General features: G+C 37.9%; 1 protein-coding gene across 10 annotated transcripts in view; it reads left to right on the forward strand.

Annotated features, from left to right (window-relative positions):
• The window catches only part of B3GNTL1 (UDP-GlcNAc:betaGal beta-1,3-N-acetylglucosaminyltransferase like 1), a 112,685-nt gene that overhangs the window by 15,463 nt on the left and 70,810 nt on the right, over positions 1–26,412 (forward strand). For all 10 annotated transcript variants that reach the window (XM_042833237.1, XM_042833228.1, XM_042833229.1 and 7 more), the window contains 2 exons: positions 1–66; positions 17,332–17,427. In XM_042833237.1, the coding sequence (XP_042689171.1) occupies positions 1–66; positions 17,332–17,427 (162 nt within the window). The remainder of the gene's footprint in view (positions 67–17,331; positions 17,428–26,412) is intronic.

Here is a 26,412-nt window from a genome sequence, read left to right on the forward strand (position 1 = left end):
GACGATGTGATGATGCCACAGCGGGTTAGACTGCAGTATGAAGCTGCCATTCAACACCCAAACAGTGTGAGTACTTGTGAATTTTTGTGCTTTTCTGTTGCAGAATGCTGGGCGTATCTTTAAAAGGAGGTGAAAATTTTGCAGTAGGGCTGGTGGAGGCAAAGCAACACCCAGTGCATTCCTTAATTTTTAATCCTTGCACTGAATCGTAACTTTGAACTTCTGCTTCTGTTGTTTAGAAAATCAGATGTCATTATGGCAGTGATGTTCTTTTTCAGATAGTTTCCCTAGCGTGTGTCACTTTAAGAAAGGAGAATGGCTTTTTTTGTATGACCCAACTAGGTAATGTGAGATGTTACCAAAATATTGGCTACAGATATGGTTTAACTATTTTAAATGTTTAAGAAACTATGAAGAATGTATGGGTTGTTATCCTTAATAAGCCAGCCTACAGTTAAATTGATGTTTTCCCCTATGACTGACTGCAAAAGAAAATGTTAGGTAGAATGCCTTTTATTCTTGTGAAACGAACACTCAGAAATGATCCGTGAGTTAACTGGGTTATGATCTGTGTGGATTTGATATTAAATCAATTTCTGTGATAAGGACCTTCGGAGAGAATTTGTGTATTTTGCTCTCCTTACCTGAAAATAATAAAAATGAATTTCAGTGCCAATTATTTCGTTTGTTGATGCTACTGATGCAAATTCCCTTATAAACTTGAAGTCTGAGTTTGTGTTCCTGTCAACAACGTTTGGCAAAAATTGGCATAAGTGGAGAAAATTTCATGAGAAAATGTCAGATATGAAAGCAGTGTGCAGGACATTTCTGGTAAAGAAAGGTCACTTGACTTTTGTCAGAAAGGCATTTTCTGCAGCTCTTCTAACAAAACAGGCAATTTTCATGTTCTTACTGCCTGGGAATTAAACATCTTTCTCCTTTTCTCCCAGAGACACTTACACCAAAGTAGAGATTACTGCGGTTGTTTCAGCTAAGAAATGCCTGCCAACAACCTGCTGGTTAGCGGTGGGATGTGTACCTGCTCACTGGAACACTTGTGTTAGGTCTCTTATGAAATCTGATAACCCTTACGATGTAATTTATGAAATTATAGTTTTAGTAGCACCTGAGAAGCAGTTAACCTTGTTCATACTATGAACATAATAAAAAAAATACATGGAAGGTTGTTTTTGTTCTGATATGAATCAGTTAATTTGCTTCTGTAATGAAATGCCAAAAGACTGGAGAGACAAGTTGATCCAGTTGTGGAAACTGGTGTTAAGAGCTATCCTATTTCTTGCTTGTATGACTTCTGTGTGCATCTACTGAGACTTTTTTAATTAGGCTAATTTCAACCAGACAATTTGTGGTCTATTTAGAAAACACTTCAACTGTTTTGTTTATATTGTTATAGGTTAGTACCTAACAACACTGAGTGTGAGCTGTTAAATGGGAATCAAGTACGTAGTAAATGAGTGTATGAACAGTGGAGAGTATGTCTTCGTGATATGTTTTAACACAGACTTGTTCTTTGCATGCTCCCAGCTAAAGTTATGGTCCTGTTTTGGGATGGAATTATTTGTCTATTTCCAAAGCTTACTAAAATGGTAAACTTAAACCTTAATGAAATGGATAAGACATACGTGTTCCTTGTACAGCAGCCTTCCTTATGCATTTCTCTCTCAACCTTTTACTGAATCATAGGATTTCCATGCAGCTTTGTAGGCAATGACCTTCTTTCTTTTTTTCTTTAAAATTCTGTTGTTTTTTATTTTATTTCCTACCTTACGTAATAATTAAATGTAAAGATTTTCCTGTTTTATGTTCTTGAACCCTAAGAAGGCAAAAACAAATACATGTTTGAATTGCATGGTAGATATTTTCTGTGTTACAGGTATAGAAAATGTTTGTAATAGTCATGTGAAGAATACCTTCTGCATTAATACTGTGTTGTCCAGAATTCTAGTTCAAAGACTTGGAAAAAAGAGAACATTTCCAGCTCTTTCTGCTGAGCACATCAGTGTGGTCCAAGGACCCCTGACAGTTCTATTGTAGCTTCAGCTATCATGAGAAAAGATTTGAGAACATTCTATCCACAGATGTTCTGACCACGAGTACAGACTGCCTTACCCTGACTTGAAGTCTGGTCAAGAAACAGTGGCACCCAAAATATTAGATGCCTTTGCAATGATTTCCCAGCCAACTGTTGTTCAAAGAAAGTGGTGTCTCTCAGCTTGCCCCCAGGATCAGGTAGCAGAGTAATGCTGCAGCATCCCCTAGCTTTATCATCCAGTTTCCTGTACTGAGGACTACTTAATCATGCTTCTATAAAGACAGAACAAAAATTCCTCTCTACTCTCTTAAGCTATTGTTACCTTCAGAACTAAAAAAAAAAAAAAAAAAAATCCTCTATGACAGAGATGTCCTGTTGTTGGAAACGTTTACGTTGTAGGATTTTGGATCTAAAAAGCAAATTACTGATACTTTTTATTAAATGCAGCTTTCTAGAACCACTATCATCCTGACCTCTGGTGAATATATGAATATATTATATTATGGCAAAGTTCTGTTGACAGTTTCTATAAACAGAAGACTCTCAGAGGATGGAAGTTTTTGAGACTCAGCATATTTCTACAAGTCTTAACCTCTGTCTCAGTACAAATACCTACCTTTTGCAGTTTGGCAGCTGGCTATTGTTCATATAGCTACCAACTTATGGCACCACCTATGCATTTAGGTTATGCAGCGCGTGCCTTCAAATCACCTATGAAATCTTGCACAAGTGTTTGTTTATCCCTAGAAACAGTACCTATTCCATTTATTGACCTTATTCCATTTACCCAGGATTGCTGTCACAGATCATATATGCTCACTAGTGAGTGAGAAGATTCAAATCGTGTTTTCTTAAGTTCTGAGAAATTCAAGCCGTGATGCCTTATTTTATTTATTTACTTACTGGAGAAAGTCCAACTTTGTGTACATTCTAGTGTTCCCTTAAAGCTTTTCAGTTTGGAGAAGCCCACGCCATGTGCTCTTCCAATATGCTTGCCCAAACCACACACACATGTATACAGATATAAAGGATGCAGTCTGTCACACTTATGACCCACACTTATTCTGCTGTTGAATATAGGCAGAGAAGTATCCTTTAAGAATTCCCAGGGCTTTTTGTTTCAAGGACAGAGGAGATTGTTATCTGAATCTGCTCCCAGGCTGTCTCGTTGCAGAGTGCTGGGATCTCCACCTGCTCTGGGCGTGCTGAGGTGACATGAATGGATGCGATTTCAATAAAATCTCAAGGAGCTCGAATAGCATCGGAAAGCTTTGCTAGGAAATTCCTCATCCATGAGATGCATAGGTACCTGGCAGTGCTTTGCCAGGCTACTGTGCTACTGTGCCACTTGGAGAACTCTTCCAGTGTTCTGATTTTGCTAAGGGTTCTGTATATTGGAAGGAGTAAAGAGATGCTAAGATCAGATATGCTGTTTGCACTCAAAATCCACTGACCTTCTCATCTGCCTTAGAGCCATACTAGATGTTTTTCAAGCAGTGGATTTTCTTCTTAGCATGGTGAGGTGTTGATCTTACTCCTCTCACCACTGTTTTTTTTGAGTATATGTGTACCCCCACAGTACACCTGTGCTCTTCCTATGTCTTCTCAATAGCTGGCATTACAACATAGACAGAGGACATAGTTATTTCCTTCTCTTTTCACTAGCAGTGAATCTGTACCTGTGTTAAAGTGAAAACCTTTCTTGTTTTAAAAAGATTGCTAGCCTCTTTCTCAAACATGTAGGATACTTAGGCACGTGAGAGCAAATTGAGTATACCATTTGTATCTTCTCAACGAGAAGCCCTCACTGCTTTGCATTTCTAAGGCAGGTATTTGGCATATGCTGTAACTTGGATTGAGGTCAATACCTGTAATGCCTGCGGCAATTTTCACTTATAGCATTATCTGAGTCTGTTAAACAACTGACTAAATTCTAAGTATCTTTGGTTAACGTGACCTGAAGGTGGTGGATTGGACCGAGTGAACTGGGACAATTTATGACACACTACTAGCTCACAGACCTGCTCATCTGCCTCTGGGTAAAGAAATGTTGCACAGTCAGTGAAAGAATCAGAGTACTGAGCAAGTGAATGAGGTACCTTGTCCTCTTTTTTAGGCACAACTCCTGGCCACAGCATCACATGTCTTCTTCCCCATCCTCTTTGAATGTCAGAAATTAACTCAACTTAGAAATGAAGTCTTTTTTCTCCTTTTTTAATTTTTTTCCCCACTTTTTTTCCTCTGGTTTGACACATACCTTTCCTGATATTGAAAGTTATATTCTAGCAGATAAGAGTTTTGTAGTTGTTGTATAATCTGCTCGCCTAGGCCTGTTGCACATTTCTATTACATGTTAGAAAGACTTTTTTTCCCTTTCTCCACTTTCTTTATCTAATCCTTATTCAGCCCTGTGCATCTGGTTAGACATCACTATCTTGAATGTTCTCGCAGCAGATAAAAACAATCACTTCATTTTCTTTTGTGCCTAAAAGGATCTGCTTTCATTGATTATATCAGTCCTTTCAGCTTCCACGTTTTTCATTTGAACTGATATCTGAGATCGCAAGACTTTCTCAGGAGCAGAGAAGTGTACAATCAAATGAGAAGATCACGTCTTTTAAGTATAATTGAATAGTTTTAGTGGTAGATAATAATGTGAAAGAGAACTTTTAACATCAGCATTCTGTTTGTTTTTATGGTTGTCATAATAATGAGGTCTGATTCTTTTTCAAAATGCCTAAAGGATTACAATGTTTCAACTATTTTTGCACTAATAAGAGGCAGGGTTTTTATGTTAATCCATGAGGGCACTGGGAATGGCTTAAAAAATACTGAGGGTTGTTTTGTTCTGATCGCAACAAGATTAAAAGGCAATAAATGTGGCTCCTTGAAAGGAGGGTGGTACTTCTAGGTCGTTTGGCATGCTATCCACACACATTCTCCCTTATCAGAGCAGCTCTGTAAGTCAGAGTGTGCTCTGGTTGTTCAGTACACAGAAAGAACACTATATGTGAATACTGTGTCCTAGGTGGCTTTGCTTTGCAGAATAGTTAAGACATAGAATCACAGAATCAGCGAGGTTGGAAAAGACCTACAAGATCATCCAGTCCAACCATCCAACTGTCACCAATAGTTCTCACTAAATCATGTCCCTCAACACAAAATCCAAGCACTCCTTGAACATGTTCTCATCTATCTCATGTCAGGTATAACTGCACATGTAGAAACTCCTGTGATGGAGTTCTAGTACAGCATTGCTCCTTAGAATGCTGCCTGATTCAGCAGAATTTTTCACTGATGCATTTTATTGAGCAGCTATGCCATAATATATTAAATTAACAGGGCTTTTTGTTCCTGCTTATTATCAGAAACCTGGAATAAAAGCAGGAAATTGTTTTATTTATTTTGTTCCAGGCGAGGCTGCTTTGTGATGAAAGGAGAGGGTGAGATAAGAAATAAAAATAAAGAGGGAGGTCACCTTATCCACTGGCAGTCAGCAACAGCACTTTGGGAGCATGGCAATCCTCAGTGTGTAGTGATTACATTCAGATGCCAACAAAGTTGGTCACTTCTTTAAGCCTTTTGTTTGCTCTATCTTCTTGTTAGTCTACTGTTGGAGTAATCCTGAAAATAACAGATAGCCTTCAGACTACATGCTGAGCCTCATTGGTACTTTCTCTTGAACAAGTCAAAATGATTAATATACATCTGATAATTACTTTGCACATACGCAAGGATTTACTCCAATAGAAAAGGTAGCCTTGTTTGTGTTGCTACAGCTGGGATAATTGAGATAGTGCATGTATTCTGTACACCCTGTATGTTTTATTCTTAAAACAGTCATCTGTCACCAAGAGCCAATTGCAATTGAGAAATTCTAAATCTTGTATGGATTTTCATATAATTGAATATTGTATTAATTTTTTCCCCTATACCAGAAACCGTGAAGACTTTAGTAAACTTGTTAGGAAGCATCCTGAAGTCTAAATGTGCTCACGGACTGTTCAGTTTATTTGGATCAGAGTATGACACTACACAGTGAAAATCTGTGCTGTATTAATGGGAAATCTAGCTTTGGGCTAGGTGTTGTTTAACTGAAGGAGTGTGATGGAGTGGACAAGGACTTCAGTCAGGAAGAAGCAGCAGCAGATTTGTCTCTGGACTGGCCTCACCATTCCTCTTCTACTCCGTTCTGTAATCTGAACCTTTTTATTCCTTTTTATTACCTTTTCTCTACTTAAATTAGTATTTTAGTCACAAATATAAAAAGAGGTAAGTAGGATCTTGTATGTAATTTTGCAGGTGTGAAAAGAATTAGCATATGCGAAGCTTCACTAAACTGTCATTAAACATAATTACATAATGTTGAAATACTGCCTCTCTGGTGTGATAGAAAAACCCCTGCATTCGAACTCCATCCTTCCTGTGCATAATAAGTTAATGGCTGTTGGTAATCTCTCATTGTGTCATGTCTTCTATTGAAGTCCAGCTTTACCAATCTCCTTTTAATTGTTTCATCTTCCACTAGTTGCAGGTAGCTTAGCAGATTATTCTTTAATAAATGCTTTTATTTTGGACATAAACATGATTAAGATCTTAATTGCTCAGAGCATGAGTAATCTTTGTTTTCCCTTGGTTAATTTGCATCAGCTCTTCTGTCTCTCTTACTCAGCAGATTTGAGACAGATCAGTCTGTACTGCCCAGACGTGTCCCAGCAAGCAGCGCATATAGAGTTTAGCTTTAATATAAGCTTTAGTTCATGCAACAGCTATCAGAGAGAAATGGGTTGAGAATTGGCATGTCTCAATGCATTGGTGAATGGATCGAATTTGTTTGCTTAACCCTCTTAGTAGGAATTTGCCCCTCTAAATGGGCTTAAGTAGATTTGTGGAGTCTGGTTCCTCTTTGGTGTGAACAGAGGGGGAAGTGAAACTGTATTCCTGAGGTGATTAACCACAGTTGTCTAAAATCAGTTCATTTTTTCATCCTGAGGAAAAAAATGTACAGAAAAAAATATTTTCATGAACCAGTGTAAGAAATCTCTTTATTAGAACTTTATTACTGCATAGAGTTCCAGTGTTTTGCACTGCCTGTAACTTTTTTGATCAGCTTGTGGAAAATTTAACTCCAAATAAAACTATCTAGTATCAATACTTAAAAATGCATACAGATAAAATTATATCTATGACTTTGGCAAAATGTTAATGGAGGTTTTTAAAGGTTATCTATAGTACTTCAGTAATGTTTTCTGTTACGAAGGGTGGAAGACTAGAGCAACAGTTTGAGGATTTTCTTCTGTAGTGGTGGCAGTGGAGTACATTTAAGAAGAGAAAATAGTATTTATTTTGTGCTGAAGAAGATGAAAATTCTTTCTTTGACAATGAGAGTATTATTTTTAGGGTGGTTTTCATTAATTGGGCCTTTCCACATCTATCACCAAGATTGCTGGAGTTCAGCCATGTCTTTGCTTTTTATTAGGCAGCTTCCTTAAGGATTTTTTTTTATTTTTTATTCCAGAAGAAAAAACAACGCAGTACATTTGCAAAGTCACGGTGTCACTTTCAGTTTGTTCTACATTTTATCAAATACTCCAAATGAGAAACATCCCAGTTGTACCCCTTTGCAATTAAATTTGCTCTTAGTCTGGCCTCCACACGTCAATAAACCCATCAAATGGATGTTGTTCCTGGAGTTTAATATTAATGAAGGTCTGACTGCTGTGTAGACTTTTCAGCATGTTTCATTTTTAAGACTTACCTGAAGTGTGAAACATTTGAAAAGCAAAATCCCCTACTCCCCATGTTAGATATTTAACTGTGATAATAACTGTTATTAATCCAATCACACTTTGTGGAGCTACATGTACAAATTGGTTTCGAAATTGAAATTGTGCAAACATATTGCTCTTTATGACTGTTCCTAAGCACAGAGCTGGTTGTAGAAATGCTTTGTCAGGACCCGAAGTGTTTACTTAACTTGCATCAAACCCAGATTACACGCGCAGTAGCCATACTAGAGAGGCTGAGCCCTTAGGTCTTGTTTATCCCTGCGTGGCAGATTTTGAATGAGCACTTCTGAGACCTGGTATTGTTTCCTGCCTAAACTAGTCATCAGAAATATTGGGGCTTACTCATTCACCTTCAAAAAGGACTTTGGGAGCTGCTTTAATTTGCATTCTGAGATAAATTTAATGAAAGTCTGAAGTTTCATGCTTCCCTGTTCAGACTCGTATTCCTTCAGTGATACTGAAGTTTTTCCAAGATGTGGTGTTCGTACTTCATGAATCTGCATGTATGACAGCATTCTTTTTATTCATGCGATGCTTAGCTGTACTCATTCTGATTGCAGTGCATTGATTTCTTGGGTTTTATACAAATTCATTAAAGTAAATTCACACTTTCGTGGTTTTTAATTGCTCTTTTTTTTTTTTTTGAGTGTTGGAAAAAAAGCTTGTAGCATCCTGTTGTGGACCTTAAACATGAACTGGTGCCAGAGTTTTTAAAAGGGGCTGCCGCAAGAACATGAATAAACTGATATTCATCTGGCCTAAGGAACGTCACTGGGGAGTCAGCACTGTCAACATACCTCATAATTTTTGAAATTACTTTAAATTCACTTTTTGTATTTTGATACCTAATGCAAACCACCTCACAGATTTCATGTGTGTTGAAGAACATTGCTTCCTCTGTTGGAAATGGAGAGGAAGAAAACAAAGGAAATATATTTTAACCACCTTCTTTCCTGTGTATTCCATATTGGAAAGATTTTAACCACATAAAAGCATTCTTTTCATTTATTTTTCATTTTGATTATGCTACATAATGGTCACAAGATCCTTCTTAAAGCCACTAGTATCTTCAAACATTGCATCATTCTACTGCATTAAAATTAAAAGGTCAAAAGACAAATTCACTGTAAGTTAAATAAAATCTTTTATTGCTTGTAACAATATCAGCTTTAAGTCTTGCTCCTAGTAAGATCAAAATGCAGAAGTGCTGATGGTTCTATAAATATCAAACTTTCCCTGTGCCACGTTAAATTCTTTTACAGTGGAGCAGATACTTTAGTTGTTGAGATGACCATGTACTTGTTTGGGAACTCAGTGCCAAGTCTGCTCAGTAAATAGGTTTGTTTTGTAAATCCATCTTTTAAGTAGCATGGGATATTTTTTAGACTAATTATTGTTTTATCTCAATATCCAAATACAATTTTTCCCAAGTTTAAAAGGAAAATTGTGAATTCTTGTAGCTAATGTTACTTGACATGAAATACAGTTGTCATAAGAGAAACTTGGTTAAATGGCAGTCAAATCAAGCCTAAGCATTAGTGACTGTTATTGATGCTGTTTCACTTCTCTTGCAATTGTTACTTTATGGACAGATTCCTACATGGCTCTATCACAATTTGATGGAAATACCACCCAGCAATATCCTAAATATATACATCCCATTGAATTTTTTTAAATATGGATTTTAGATTGATTAGATTTAGAGCTTTAATTACTTGTTCTAAGTAAGAATAGTAAAAAGCAGAACTGGAAATGGAGCTGATAAACTTTTTCAAGACAGTCATGCTTCTCTGCTCCGGTATTTTGAAACAGAAATAGATTTAAGCACATAATTCCTAATATTGTCTGACTTTTAATTCTTCCTTTTTTAGTCTTGTAGATGATTCATTGAGCTGTGCAGGATGACAAAACTAAGATGCAGAGAAGAACTTATTAAATCATTCCAGTAGGATTCTTGGGCTTCAGAACTTGAAAGTTGCAAGGAACAGGATGATGGTTAGGCTGTGTAACAGAAGTGTTAAGGCCTAAAACAGTGACTGAGCACCCAGTGGGAAGGCAGGGCCAACTCAGGGGAGCTTAGGTGTGTGCAATGCAGCTGAGTGACTGGAGTGGGTGAAGCCAGGATCCACCCCTCCCCAGACCTCATGTAAGGGTCAGCAGTGGAGGTGAAGGTATCTCTCACTGGAGGTAAGAGGTAAGCAGCAGTGTTCCTTTATTTCCACATCTGTGGCTGCTGCATTTGGGCCCATTCTCATTTGCTGTAGCCAAAGACTTTGCCTCCTTGCTATTATCATCCCATTATAGCATTACAGGCTGCTAGCCCAGAATGTGGTTTTACAAGTCATATGGTGCTGGCGTGTGATCCCTTGCTATGCTGCTATGACTGCTAGAAGACCTGGATTCACTCAATTAGGAGCCTAGTCATTCCAGGCTCCTTGTATGAACAAAATGGGCATCTCCAAATTGCTCTTCAGATTTTACAATGAATGAACATTAACTCCTGTGATTGTCAGTTTGCATATTGTGTGTATGTATACACACACAAACACTTGCATATATATGCATTAATATAGTAAACACTGGGTACCTAATACCTTGTAATTTATGTGTCTGTGTCTCTTTGTACAGTTCCCCTTAATTATAACACTAGAATGGAAAAAAATGGATGGTTAAAATTGGCAAGTGACTGATTTTGCATCCTCATGTCCTCTATGGTACAACAGCAGCCTTCTAATCTGTAGATTCTATGCTAAATAAAAAAGATTCTTTGTGCTATAGGAAGTTGTAGCTATTTAAAAAAAGAAAAGCTACATCTGCAGAAAATGTGTTGTTTTAAATTACTGTCAACTCATTTAATTTCTACTTCCTCTCACCCACTTCTTTTTCCATTTACATGTGCAAGGGAAAACAAAGCACTAAAATGATGAAAATATGAAACCTCTCTATCTGGATATTGTATTTAAAAACAAATACTAGTGAAAAGTTGGGACAAGTTATGGCATGTAATGTCTGCCGTTGCTGCTACGTATGGAACACTGACGTTTATACATATCAGATATGCCAGAAATACTCTTGCATTTCAGTGGAACAGTTTTGTAACTCACAGAACAGTGAGTACACGCACTCATAGCACAATTTTGTAACCCATGCAATAACTCTACCTTGTTCATTCCTCTGAATGCTATTAAAGCCCTGAATCTTGTACTGATCAACAAGTGGCTGGGTGTGCTCATTAGATTTGTATGCTATGGCTAACCCTGTGTACTGTGACCAATTCAGAGTGTCTGTTGCATAGTGAAGCCCCTGTTTTAATTGCTGGGGTTTTTTTTTTTGTACTGGTTTTGTTAGTTTTGTAGTGCTCTAAGTCCTAAAAACTGTTCAAATTTAATGGCATAAAATACACATCTGTGACCAATTCTGATTTTCTTAGTTAGACATGCTTCATTAAGTTCTTGCCTAATCGTCTGAGGTGGTAGGGTTATTAGAGAAAAGAGATTCAGATCATTATATAGGACATCATCATAGGACATCTGAGACCATCCAGGCAGGACTGGCAGACACTGCAGGTCTGGTCTTTCTGTGAAATAGTAGCTGCAGCTGGGGAGAGTCATAGGCTGTTATATGCTTTCATTTGGCCACTCTTTCCCTCAAAGCTCACTTTATGGTATTTGTATTTTTTAAAATTTACTTGTGTGGCTTTGTTGGTAGCTGTAGCAATTGGGCAGATGAGCGCAATGGAAAAGGCATTATAACAGAGATGTGATGACAGAAGGACCACCACCATAGAAAGGTGCTATAAGGGAAGAGAAGAAGGTTACTTACCTGTATTAGAAGATTCTAGGCTTGTAGGAGAGAGATTCACCAAGGATGGATCTCTAGAAAAGAGAGCCTTCCCCCGTGGGGGGTCAGCCCTTAAATGAGGTCCAAGAGAGGTACAGCCAGGCCCCACCTCTTCCTCATTCACGTCTCACATGTGAATTGCCTTCACCTGTGCTCCCAGGGCTGACCAGGTCTTTTCCCCAGGTGCTCCATCAGTGGTTCAGGTCATGACTCAACAGTTCCCATACGGTAACTCAAGTAAAATCAGATAACCGTTTTATGATTTTAATATTTCTTATCTATCACAGTTTGTTGCTGCACTGAATTATAAATTGTTTGGTACTTTCCTGCAGAGAGGTCAGTGCTTATTTTGGTAAACTGCTGAATATCTGTAAGTTAGCTTTATTTTGATAAAGTAGTTGTCTGTCTAGAAAATTAATTACCTCATCTGATACAGCAGAAAAGATTGTCATGGTTTTCTGGCTTGATTAGAACTCTCTTGTTTCATAAACAGCCTTGGTCCATTGCTGTGAGTTAAAAAAAAACAAGTACATATATATACTTTGTACACTTCATGCTATTCTTTCATATACAAGGTGTGTTAATGTTGCATTTCAACTTTTTTCCACTTGGAGCGTGGTATGTACTGCTTTTCTTCTCTAACAGTTCAATTCTAGGTACAGGAATGTGCCCGTGTATGCCTGGAATGTGTAACAATATTAATAGTCTTGCCTATCAGGTAAAAAAAGGTTGAATATCGGATGAACTCAATTTTACTGTAGAAATGGGTACTCACAATATTGTAAAGGATGTTTCTGATATGGAGAGTTTCTTTTTCTTTCTGAAAGTTTGGGTGGATGTAAAATGGGCCAGCAGGAGTTTTGTCAAAGTGATTTCAAACTTAGGAAAGAATCAATAGTGAAAAAACTTTCACATGAATTTAGAAGCTATAAGGAGGTATTCAGAGAAGATAAAGGAGCTCTGAGAGACATGGAGGAAATGGGAAACTGTGCAGTTGTTTCTGATGCCACACCTTACACAGGGGAACTAGAGGAAGCCGTTTGTACTCTAAATAAACCTGGCTTTGATTGGATGAAAGAAGCTGCTTAAATGAGCCATGCTTTACAGGAGTTCTATCAAAGGCTCAGGATGTGTTAGTCTGTGTTGTTAATATTTATCTTGCAGCTGTATAAGTCAGCCATTCCAATGAAAAGTCAGAATCCCACTGAGAGAGAAATGGTACAGCTGAAGAAGTGTGGAATTTTTTTGACTAACGATTAAGGAATACATTTGATTGCATAGTGGCAACTTTAAGATCAGTCTGTAAAACATCTCTGAAGATGATGCTCAAAGCAGTCTTGAGTGATGTTCATTCTGAAAATAAAAAGAAATCAGGAAGTCTTTGTGCTGTGCAAAGCATTTCAGTGTTACACTGGGGTAGGGAGAAGTTTGAACATTTCATTTCTTACAAAACTGACTTTGTTATGCACTTGTAATTGTTTTCCTGCTGTGCTATGAGACCAAAATGCAGCTGTTCTCAATAACGGCCATTTACACTGTTACGTCTATTTTGCTCTGATGTCATTGTAATGGAAAAATGTGGATAAGTGATGTTTTACAATATTGTCTTCTGCAGGAGGGAGGCGATTGCTTCTACATGCCCTGCTCGTGGGTTTGCTACATCCATGGAAGTCTTACAGAAGTCCAATAGGAGCATGAGCTATGGGTGTTTTATTCCTTTGCTTTTAAAGAAAGAAGTTGTCATTTGTTTTCTTTAGAGGAAGAGAAGCAAAGACAACAGCTCATTTGTTGGTGAATGTACATGGTTTAAAAGTAAATTAGAAAGCCTTCTGGAAATAAAAACTTCTGTGTGCGTAGACAGCATGTTTAGGTAAAAAGTGAAAGGGAAAAAGTGAAGTTAAAGCCACTGCTCCGAACACTTTCCTGAAGTCTTAGACATGTCACTCCCTCGCTGTGTTCCTCTAATTCCACATATGAATCACGTACAGGACTGCTAAACATGTAGTGCGATGCTATTATATAGATAATGGTCCTATCCAGTGTGTAAGGGAGAAGAAATTAGAGTGAAATCTTAGCTTCATCTTAATAGGAAATTATTTTGAGGTGCTTAATTCATCTGTGTCTGCCTTTTGGAGCTTCAACTACAAGAGAGTAAGAAAAGTGAAAGGGCTGAGGGATGGAGGTGGTGTGGTATGATACACTAAAGAAGCAGAGTAATAAAGACATTAAAGTATGTACAGACTCATAAATTTGGGGTTTTAGATTACCTTTTGAATTGTCTTTATCTTTTCTATCAAACAGCTTTCTCACATTAATTCTTGACACTGACCTTTCTGTTATTCATTTTTGGGCTTCATGCTGGGTTAGACCATCATACCAATTGCTTCTAGCTTTGCTGGTGATTACAAAAGTGAGATTTTTCAGGGTCTTATTTTGCAAATTCAAGAACTAAGAGTCATCACCTGTGTCCTGTTCAGTTGTGGAAGTGAAGTCTGTTGCTCTGGAGATAAAGCTGTCTAACCCTTTGCCATCAATTCTGGACAAAAGCCATGAACCTTTGGCACTTAAAATACTGCTGAACTCATAGGGACTTTGTGTCACTACAGTAGAAGGGTAATAATCTAATGATTATTCTGTGTTTTCATTGGACTAGTTAAAAAAAATAACTTGTCCTTATAGCACTGATTTATAACATCTGATTGTTGAAGGTCAGAGGCAATTCTTGTTACTTTCTGCCTTACTTCTTTATAATTTTTTCTAGATTAGTAACTAATACTGGTTTTATTGTCTTTCTAAATGTTAGATTGAGGTTTGCTGTAGAAAATAAAATTGCTATCAATCAACTTTTTTTTTTTAACCTACTATTTGATTTCATTAGTGTGCTTGCACGTAAGTCTCCAGATTATAATCCACTCGCTCTGTTTCTGTTAGGCATGTCTGCCACAAATCATGGTGAAACTCAGTGTAACCCATTGGCTTTTCTGTTGTGGATTTACATCAGTGCAATAAGCATAATTCCTAAATAACTTGTTTACTGGATGAATATAGTAATTTTATCCTCATCATGGTGTTTTCAGTTCAAAAATTCTCGAAGTATTTTAAGACCTATGTGAAGTAAGCAAGAATCATTGTTACAAGCTACATTCAGACAAGTAAATAGGAGCAAGCAATGGAATCCTCTGCATTGCTGTATGAAAGGAGGAGCAAATTTTGACTGAGAACCATAGTTAAACTCTGAAATTTTCAGGAAAGATCTGACAGGATCTAATTTACTAACAGCTATTCTGTCTGTCTTCTTTCCTCGAACGTGGAGATAATTGATCACAGTCATTCAGTTTTCTCTGGAAATATAAGGAGCTGAGATTTGAACACATTGTTCTTCGGAGTGGAGGGAATTGCTGTCTTCTGGAGCGCCTGGATTCAATAAGATTGCTTAAACTATTAACAGCACTTCTTGAATTGGTTAGATAGGCAGAAATGAATTAAAAAAATACAAAACTCCATCCTCTGCTTCTCATTTAAATTTCAAGTTGGATAGAAAGAGGTGGCTGCACTTCTTACTTGGCTCTAATTGCAACACGGGTTCTCAGTAAAATTAGTTTGAGATTGTCCTTTTTAACTCTTACCTTGTGAAATCTGTTTTTTGTGCTTGTTGATTTTAGGCTGTGCCTAGTTGAACAAAAAATATGAAGCTTCCATTTGGTGTTGTTATAGAATTTCTATTAAGAAAAACATGCTTTGCAATTTTTCCTTTCTGATTTTCTTACTTAGTTTTATAAAATCTCTTTGTAAGTTATAAAAACCTAGGATATGGAAAAGATGATTGACTTGGCTAATGAGTGCTGGTTTGATATAAGCATAATGAATGCTAGAATTCTGTATGTTGTTTTCTTAAATAAAGAAGAATCCTTACAGGACAGGATGTATTCATCTGATCAACTTCTGTGAAGTTCTTGGTTTTTTTTGTTTGTTTGTTTTACCTCTGCAATGCCCCCTTCAGAAATGCATCTGTGAACACTGTAACTGATACTGACTTTAAAAGGGATTCTGGATGAACCATCTGGAACGGCCTCAGTGTTACTCACTGAGCTGCAAATCAGGAGAAAATGAAGATCAGTTGCAAGTCGGGAGAAAATTAAATGTGAAGTTATCCATAGTAATTCTTAGTCCTCACTGAGGGGGAAAAATTGTATTTGAGAGATGTTTTATTCTTGTGAGATAAGCCAGTCATAATTTCCTTTTCTTTTACCCAAGGTTTTTATTTTGAATGCATTGAATATTAAGCTAACTTGTGCTGTTTCACTGTCAGCAGTCCCCCTGCAAGGATGGTTGGTAGTGGTTTTATTCCCACATCAAATATATTCCTAACCATGTGCCCAGAACTCTAGCCTGAATATTTCCATCTGCATGGGGCTTAAAGCTCTGTAAATAGACATACCTGAAAGCATAACTTTAGCTTCTGTGTCAATGTATACACACACGTGTGTATGTATCCCTTATGCACGCTTATGATGGAAAATGAGCAAGTTTTCTATGCTGTTGTTGTACAGAACTTGATTGTCCCATATTACTGTTGAGAAATGCTGGTATGTATGCGTTAATGTTAATTCTTAGTGAATAAACACATTCTCAACGGGAGCTGCCCATCAAAATCTGCAAGCAAAATATAGTTGTAGTATGATAGGAGTTGGTGGGAAGCTTTGTCAGCTTACTTTGCGTATATATAATGAAGTCCTGTGAAGGTTTAGGGTAGGCTATGGACCATCCACAGTCTGCTACACGGCCTGCTGCCTGGGGTAGCAAGCAGCAGAGTTCTACATAGCCACACAGCTTAGGTTGAAATCTCTCTCATGTGTTTGATGCGTACTGGGAGCTGTTTATTACAGTAATAACTGTTCAGAATATTAAAATTCATATTTAATCTGTACAGCTACAGAACGGTATTAGTAAAAATTGAACTAAGGGGAATATAATGCTTGAATGAGCAGTTATTATCAAAATGAAATTGAATGGTGTACTTCAGTAAGAAGGGACCAACAAAGATCTTCGAATCCAACTGCCTGATCGCTTCAGAGCTGACCAACTTAAAGCATATTGTTGCAGTATAAGGCATATGCAAAGAGTCTAAATTGTTCTACCATGAACGGAACAAATCAGAATACAGATTTCTTCACTTATTTTGAATGAACTGTAAGTAGCATATGATATTATAGGTGATGGCACTATTTTCCTAATGTTATCCAAGTTCTAATTATTCACTTCCCAAATTTTCTGGCTTCAGCCAAAGTATTCTGGGTGAAATCTTGAATTCTAGATATAATAAGCCTTTGGATTATTGTCTCTGTAAAATTACAGCTGAAGTGGTTCAAGTATTTCCAAGAATGAGGATATTACAAAGACACTTCTTCATGTTAAGAGTTTCCTAGAATCTGGAGTTTCTGAAAGTCTGTAACTATCTTATTTGAGCAGAGCAGCTGTGCCATGTTGTACTGTGTGATATTATGAACATAGAAGGACTCTAAGAAAATGTGTGCAGGCAATCAGTTCTTGGATTCGGATGTTTTCAATGTCAATTTTGTGGATTTTGTTTAGTTGTTGCCATGTGGGTGCACAGCAATTAACAGCACTATTTGTCTCATTTTGCCTTAGATTATTGGTTGCCAAGTCAGAAGAGAGCCATCAGAGTCTACTGAACGGTACACACGTTGGATCAATAGTCTGACTGAAGAGCAACTTCTTACACAGGTATTCTTTTTTCAGGGGTAACTGAAATGATGACTGAAAAATATAGTGAAAGGTTTATTTAGTTAGCTTTTCATTCAGTGGCAATACATGATAACTTCCCCAGGTCATCAGGATTTTATAACAAATAACAGAAGTTTGTGGTGCGTGTGATCATTATGTAATGATACCTTTACACTGAGCTATGATACTGACTGCTTCTTTATCTGTTTAAATTTTGTTGGAGATCATTTTAAAATACTGTTCATTACACATGTTTTTAAGTAAGATACATTTACAGGACTGAAGATGACAGTTCTGGCATGAAGATAGGTTGTTTTGTTAGGCAGGCAGCCAGTGCTGAACTAGAAGAGACTTTGGCAAAAACAAGTTGAATTGTGGAAGAAATCAATCCAGCCTGTGGAGGAATGTGTGTGCTGAGTATTATTATAAGAAATCTAATGGAGAGTTAGCAGAAAGCATCCCAGCAGACATTATGATTCAAGTATTTATGATTGGGTTTTGTGATGCTATGGTAGGAAGACATTTGCTTTTGATTTTCTTGGATTTAAGTGCTTGAAAATACTAACATACCCATGTTTGTTGGACTTCATTGCTGCATTTCCCATTACCATAACCCCCAAAAATATACTTACAGGCTCTGGGATGGTCACTGTAACACAAGAAAGTCATCTGTAGACTTATTTTAAAACCAGCAGTAGTGTTATGGTTCTCTGTAATTTACCAAATGAAAGCAGTTATAGGGAACGTTACCCAGTGGAATGAATATTTGGATTCTCCTTTGAGTATGACATTAGAAAAGATTACAGTTTTAAAACCATGAGTTTATCTGACAGTGATATCTGGATATGCAGTAATAGCACACAACTACGTTGTTAAGGGAAAGACATAGGAAAGCTTGAGGATGCAGTGTAAAAGTTTGTCCTACATCATCTGCTGTTTTTTGTCTGTCTTGAAGTGGTCGCTGATGGAGCCTTTCACGAATTAAACTGGAAAGCAAAGGAAATATCCTAATTTTGAGATTGCTTTAGGTCTGAAGAACTGAGGAGGGGTGTGAAAAATGAACACTCATTTTAAGACAGGGCTGCAAATTTTCCAGAAGAGCTTATGTAGTGTTATTTTCCTGACAGTAGGATGCAAACACAGTGACCTGGGTAATCCCATGCAATCTTATGTGTCTATAAATATATCTTCCAGCCTTAATCAAGTAGCAATCCATTGTTTTTAAATATGATTTAAATTCACACATTTTACAACTTGATAAGGAGTTCTGGAAAACATATTGGGACTGGATCTAGAAGTCTGCGTAATAAAGCTTGTGCTTCTTTTTGATGGGTTTCTAAACAAGATGAGATTTGTGCAGTTGCACTATTTGTGTTCCTCTTTTGGGTTTAAAGACGTTACCTGTTCTATACAAAAAGTAACCCAGAAACAGTAGTTCCTCAAACATATCAAGTTTCTGAAAAATCTGTGGAAGTGTAAAGCTAGAAGGCACTGTACTGCACCAGCTGCAAATCGTATGTCATTAAGAACAACAGAATCCATTTGGGCAGAGATTTGAGTGCCCAATCATGAGACCAGCTTCAGCTGCAACCCATGATCAACTGGGAGACAAGTCTGTATGAAGCCTGGCTTTTGTAGCTCTGCTGTGAGAAGAATGGATTGATTTCAGAGCAGTGCATTTTGATGTGCATCACTTCTCCTGCCTTAGTAACCATTTTTCTGATCAGAAGTTCAGGTACGGAGGCAATTATTTTGTTTTTTCTTGATTTAATGAAGTATAGATGTGAGACAAAACTCTTCCAGCTGTTCTCTAATAGTTGTGATTGGAGTGAGCTGTATAAGGTTAGGCCTGTGAGGGGGTTGTCCCCTTTGTCCTCCTGATATACTGATGTGTTTTATTTTGGGTGTACTTCTAAAAACTTTCTTATTTTTTTCAGGAGATAAGACCTAAGGAAACTATAACGATAGGCCTCTGCTAAGAGATTTGTCAAATACAGGGGAGGAGCAGTCCTTCAGGGAATTCAGGAAAATTGGCTTTAATTTACAGCATACTGTCTCCAGCAGTTTCCTGTAGTGAAAGAATGTTCAGCTTTTTCTAGCTGTCTCTATACTCAGTACTCAGCTTTTTCCCCCACTTTGGCGTTTCTGTATCGCACACGTGCTCGTTTTTTATGCTGTGAACTGGGACAGTGAGTGACCAATAAAAAAAAAAGTTGACAATGTTGTGTAATCTGCTCTCATAATATTTGGTATTAATCAAATAACGTTCTATAGCATTTGATGACTTCAGTTGCTGTTTGCTAAAGCGCAGTTTGAAAGAGGTGGGTGGCAGCAGATGTTTTGTTAGGTGGTTGGATTCCTTCATGAGCCTCAGTGCTCTGCTGGTTTTATATTGCCTGAGTCAATACCAGATTTTTGGATCGAATGTCCATACCCTGTCTTCATGCTGAGATCATTCAATACAAAATGCTTCTAGCATTTTAACTTTTCCCTTCCCTTAACCATGGCCTCTTGATGCTTGCTCATCCATTAAATGTTTCTCTAAACAATTATACTGTAACATTCCAAAGATACTCTATGGTATGCGTGAAATTTCAGAATATATACCCCAGAGATTGAGGGGGAGTGAAAGAATACAAAGAGAGCATACTGATGTGAAGACTACTTTTTAAAAGAGCTTTGTTTAAGGTTATCTTCTTTATAGATTATGAGCGATAAAACGTTGTGCATGTGTGGTAATGTAAGCATTAAAATACACCCCCAAAAAGATTTAAACTTGTCATGTGTGAGCATGGTGACAGGTACAGAAAGAAAATAAGCAAATAAATATGGATACCTGACTGTTCTGATGTTGGGATGAGTGGACAAAATGCAGATTAAAACTAATCTGAAAGGATGTCAGAGTTTGAGTTGTGCTTGAACTGTGATTGAAGTTTGATCATGCAGCTCTTTTTAAGCTGGAAATTCTACTGTACCGGATAAGTGAAAATTCCTAAATGGTTTTAAAGGTTGGATTGTTTACACAAGCATTTATACAAGTAGTTCTTAAGGGTTGTTGTGGGCTGTAAGTAACATAGGCGAGTTCACATCCATGTCTGTTAGATGACTGTTTAGGTTAGTTTAATCTCGCAGGCAGTCTGTGAAGTATTGCATTCAGCCTGAAGTGCCATTCCATCTGACCTGCCATTTTTTATCCTCAAGACAATGAGCCTCTCTGCTTTCAGATCATTGTTCGTTTAGAAAGCAGCCTGTGAAATCAGAGGGGTGTGTGTGGAGGTGCTTGTCAATAGGAGTGGGCTCTCTGCTTGGTGAGAGAGGACACCGTAATTTAGACAAATAACCATCTAAACAGAGCACTGTGATCCTGTATGCCTGTTGCCCACCATAATGTCTGTGCTGCTCCTGGATAGGTGGGGTACTTTGCAGCTTATCTTAGAGCTCTTTGTGTAGGACAGATCTGGAAGCTTTCACCGGTGACTTCTTACCTCTAATCTCTTTGCTACCTGACCAAAGAACAGCATTTAACATGTAAGAGTCCTGTAACATTCTTTTTTCTTCCCTGTTAGAGCTGCCACTTTTAGCTAATAGGTTTAAATGCTGGCTTCTCTGAATAGGTTGTGTTCCCATTCTAGTATTTTAGGTAACGTGAGGTCAAACTTCACACTATGAATCAGAATTTACTATAGATACTTGTTTTGGAAATAGATCCAGCATTCTGTCTGCGTGGAGCATGTAAGAAGTTTTTCCCAATAACATAAATTCAGTATGCTCAATATTGCATTGTCTTGGTGCATCCTTATAGGCAACTTCTTCCTGTTTGCAAGGAGAGGGCAGTCAGCTGGGCTGAGGAGGGCAGAAGAAGCTCATGCACCTTATGGCTCCTACTGGCTCCCTTTCTTAAAGGCAGACCAGGAAGAAGAGTTAGGTGCTTCCTGCCTTTCTCGGGAGGCAGGTGGGTGTGGAGGTGTGCTCTGTGATCTGCTTACAGAAAGCCCAATGTGGAGGGAAGGAGCTGCACTACCTGAAGAAGTTCTGCAGCCTAATGGAAGCTGGCACTGCTGGACCAGCTCTGATGGTCTGCTGCGCAGTGCCAGAGGCAGGCAGAACTGGTAAGAGAGGATTGGAGGAGGGATGCATTTTCCAGGTGGGCCATAAGTTGAGTATCTCTGGCTTGGAGTGTTTGTTTTCTTCACCTGTAGACCAGAAATTCTGACTTTGCAAGTGCTAGGCTTGGTTGTCAGTACACCAGAATTGAAATAATGATTGAGGTAGCAATCCGAGTGGCTATGTGCATCTTTTCCAGTTACATTACTTAAGGGTGAAGCTGGACGAGGGGTAAGACTTTCTTAAGAATGAATAAAAGCATGAAAAGGCTGATTGATTTCCCTCCCCACCTCTGCTCCAGCATTTATTTTTAGATCACTTGCATTTTTTTTGGTCTTTTGATCAAAAGAGACTCAATGTTTTCTTGGGCTTTTTTTTTTCCTTTTTTTTTTTTTTTTGTCACATTTTCCTCTGCCTTCACCTGTGTTACCAAAAAATGTGTGAACAGTGAAGTCCCAATGATTTTCTGAGCAATACGACCAGAGTTATAAAACAGTTAAATACTGCAGGCTGTGTTGGTTTGCATGGGATTAAGGATATAGCATACAAGGAAAAAAAAAAATTGGCCTCTTCCTTTTGTGGTTGATCCCTTTTCCTCTCTGGAGGAGAATGAAACAAGGTTGCACAAGCCACTCAGTGTTTATGTTGGTGTTTGGAAACGCTTGTCAAAGGCGTTCGTGGAGTTCTAGAAAGTTTAATAAGAAGTGCCTTACCCACATCTGTGGACTGAAAGCATCATTAGAACTTCCTAGTGAGGCTTTATGTGAAGGCATCTCAGGGTCAAATGTTTTTGAACTTTCAGAAACAGATTTGCAGTAGTGCAAAACCGTGTACAGATTTTGTGTGTTAGTGATTTTGCATGAGTTTAAAGGCATGCTGTAAAGGAGAGAGTGTTAAATAACTTAGATTTTTCTTATTATATTTTGTTTGATGATTTGCATGCATGATGTGGTTTGTAACACATGGCAATATTTAAATACTTTAGGCATATTATATAAGCAACTTGGCATACAGTCCTGCAGTATGAAGGATACACGTATGGCAGAAAATACATGACAAGATTTTGATGGGCATCCAGATTAAGCCTCTGATTTGAACCATGATTTGTTCCCTGTGATGACCTTTCCTTGTATTTTAATTAAATGATTATACCAATATGGGAGGTAATGTTTCCGTCCTAAATAAGTTTTATTTGGACACTTGATGTAGGAAATGGACAAGTAGTTGCAAATGCAAAGCTGCCAAGGATTGCATTTTTAGAAATGCGTAATTTATTCTCCAAACTCTTATTGGTGCCCATGCCTCCTCCACTATTCTGCAAATAACTTAGAAAAGTAGTGCAAAAAGTTCCATTAATGTTGTAAGTCAGCACGTAGGGATGTGAATGGAAGCCATAGCTGACAGCTTCTGAATGCTCTGTTTGTTCTTCTTTGATCTTCCATATTTATCCTGTTGGCATTGTAGTTTACAAACAAAACAGCATTCAGGCTTCACTTGGTGCTGCCATACCTTGTAGAGCTTAAGGGATCTACGTTTGTCTAACAGATGAAGGATGAAAAACAGGTTTTGTATTAAAATTGTAGCTGAAATATTGAAATGACTGTAACTTCTTATAATTTCAAAACAAAGTGCACTCCAAATACAAATGTTTTCCAGCTAATTTAATGGTGTTTATTTGTCAGTAAATCTTCTGTTTGCAAGAGCACAGAGCAGATACTCCCCAAACTTCCTGTAATTTTGTTTCTTCAAGTTTAAAATGTGCTGATTCTGCAAAAAGGGGGAACGCTTCTGCTGTGGCTTTTAGAGCAATAAAAGCCATTGATTCTAAGCATACATTGCTATTGTAGTGCAGCTCCCTCCTGTACCTTATATATGGGGAAAAAAGAATTCTTCTATTGCAGTCAAGCACAGAATAATTTTTCACCTTTCAAAATATGTTTGAGCTCAAGTGAAGTGAGCTTTAAGTATTGCTGGAAAATAACTTGCTTTCTTGATCTTAGCTTTCAGTGCTAAAATAATTGGGCTGGATTTTCGGGAGAGCTCAGCAGTTTTTGAATTATCTGTAGTGGGAGTGCGAGTGTGAAAGCGCCACTTCCCAAGCGGGGCTGTAGGTCGGAAGGCTGGTTTGACCTTTCATGAATTTGTTTAGTGATACTTTTTATACTGATCTCACTCTGCTTTTAGTAGTTCTTGCTTTTTTGGAGTGGGGCTGATTTAGGAAGCTGAATTTCAGAAGAAACAAAATCCATCCTATCCCCTTGTATTAATGATGTATGCTACGCTGGGATGCTTGAGATCTTTTCCTTTCTGCGTCGACAAGAAAACAGAACTTGGTTCAGTGTGGCAGGTTTGGAATATAAGGGACCAGATTTAATGATTTGTTCAATTTTTATTTATTTTTTTTGTTAGCACAAGCATGACAAAAATAGACCAAAACAAGGACAAGGGATTTTTGTTCTGTCTACAAAGCCGAGGCCAAATGGACTGTGATTAGAAGTTCTTGAGCTTGAAGTTATGCAAATAAAGAAATAATAGAGAGCTTTTCAGGGTGTTAGCTTAGATCAACAGTAACTGTGAATGTTATGTCCTTTTTCATACAGATTAGATACTTGTCTATTCATTTATTCCAATTACATGATCTTAAGATGATTAGCATGCATCTAGTTCCTCTGGAAGTGGGCCAGTTGTGTATGCAGCTCACATTTTGAGAAGTAGAATGATTACATGTAGAGGAGGTGGGGCAGGCGTGTGCTTTGTGGTTAGCAGAAGGACAGGGGAGCCCTGGCCGGGACGGAAATCAGAGCGGTTGCAGTGCATGGGCTGTATAGCAAGGAAGGAAATGGCCTTGTCTGCCTTCTGCTGTAACTGCTGGGACTTTGCCACCTCTCTGGACACGCTGGTTTCTGTGACGTGGGTGGATTTAACATTTTGTATTGCTTGCAGTGACTGCTCACACAGTGCAGAAAAAGGCAGCAGGGGAGAAGCGCATACCTGGCACCTTTATACCTTATGTTTTAGTAGCAGAGGGCCTTATGAAATCGGAAATTCTGATGCTGCAGCTAGACAAGCTGTGACCTATTAGTAGTTGGTGCAAATCATAGTGTTTTTCAGAGTTACCCAGAAAAAGCAAAATCTTACCAGGCTAGTTTTTAATCCAACAAATTTGAAGCACTTTCCATGCATTTCTGCTCTGAACTTACCCTTGATAAGGATAAGCACGTATTGAGTATATCTGCCAACATAAATTATACGTGTTCAGGAAGTTTGTGCAATAAAAGGAATTATTATTTCCAGGAGTGCAACTTCTTAGCAGGCTGGGGGGCTGTATTTATTTTGGATAATTCTGTGCATAAATGTACACTAATGATGAGAGAATTAAATAAACATAGTGATGAACATACAGATTTCAGGATTATGATCATCTTATACATGGTTGAAATCAAATGAAGACAAACCTTTGTTGTAAATAATGATTTAAATTTTATTTAATTATTTTGGAGAGCTTTTTCTGCAACTAAAGACAAAATAAGTGTGCTGTCTATAATTTAGCTTCTCGAGCTTACAACCTTGTAATTTTCAATGGTCAATTTTCAATGCATAAATAGGATTTGATACCAGAATATGGTTCTGAAAACCATTATGTGAGCTCACTTGTATGAGAGTAATTTGTGTCAGCATAGCTCATAGTTGCACCTTGATCACCTACAACTCTTGTGAAAGTTACCTATACACAAATATAACCAAATCTCTACTGGGAGCTGCTCTGCTGTGATTATATGAAATAGGTGTAAGTAGTCTCTGTAGCAGAGTGTTTGTTATGTGAGTATAGTTGTGATTCATGCTGTAATAGAAGAGCTTCAAATTCTTGCTTTAATGTATTCCTAATGTAGGTTGATGCCTAACGTGAGCTCCAAATTCTCCAGAGCAAAAGCTGTCTCCTTGTTCTATATTAAAAGCTGTTAAAGCAAGATCTGAGTTCATGATGTTAGCATGTAACCGTGATGCCCACTGCTTTCCTGCCTTAGATTTACTAGGTGAGCAGTAGGAAATATCCCAGTTAATTTAAAAGCTGACATTTTTACATTGAACTTTACTTCGAACGCGTGGCAGTTGATTAGTCGCAAGCAGATGAATTTCTCTATTTTGAGGGGGCTTTTAGGCTGCTTGTCTGGGTCTCATACTGTATGTTTCCTTTTGTGTGTTCTAAAGCTTTCACTGTTTTCCACTGCAAACTTTTGGAATTGGTTGTTATGGCTGTGACAGCATTCAGCTGCTTTCACTGTCCCACTTTGTTCTCAGTTTCATCTCTTCCCTCAAAGGATTCTGTCTTTCCCTGCTGCTGTACAGAAGAGCCACAAGTTCACCACACTCTTAATTGCCCATTCATTTTGCGAGGAACAAACAGCTTAGCAGTTTCTAATAAATAAATCATAAATAAACCACCCATGAGTGCAAGGAAGGAAAGATTTAATTATCATCTTTGTATTCAGGAGAAAACAATACTGTGTTCATCTATTTTTCAATTTATTGAGCTTCCATAAGTATGTCAGAATCTCAGGTAAATTGGTCATCAAGGTGGGAATTGGACTCAGATAGGATTTAATGCTCCTGAGAGAAACTGGGCTCTACCAGACTTCTCATGCAGTGGACATCTGCGCTAAGAAGCACTGAACTGAAACATGCCTGGATGCTCTGTGCTTGTTACAGTGCTGCCAGGCTGGAAAGGTGATACCACACTCAGGCTACCAAGAAATGATCTTCCTGTCACAGCATTTACATCCTGGTAATGCAGGGGAATTCTCAGACTATAATAGAAACAAGAAAGGGAGATAAAGAATTAATTGCAGTGCACGTGAATACAGTGCATGCTTCAACAGGACA

The sequence above is a fragment of the Centrocercus urophasianus genome, unplaced genomic scaffold (genome assembly GCF_019232065.1).
Source record: "Centrocercus urophasianus isolate 14NV4802_14NV808 unplaced genomic scaffold, USGS_Curo_1.0 seq_41, whole genome shotgun sequence".
Classification (NCBI taxonomy): domain Eukaryota; kingdom Metazoa; phylum Chordata; class Aves; order Galliformes; family Phasianidae; genus Centrocercus; species Centrocercus urophasianus.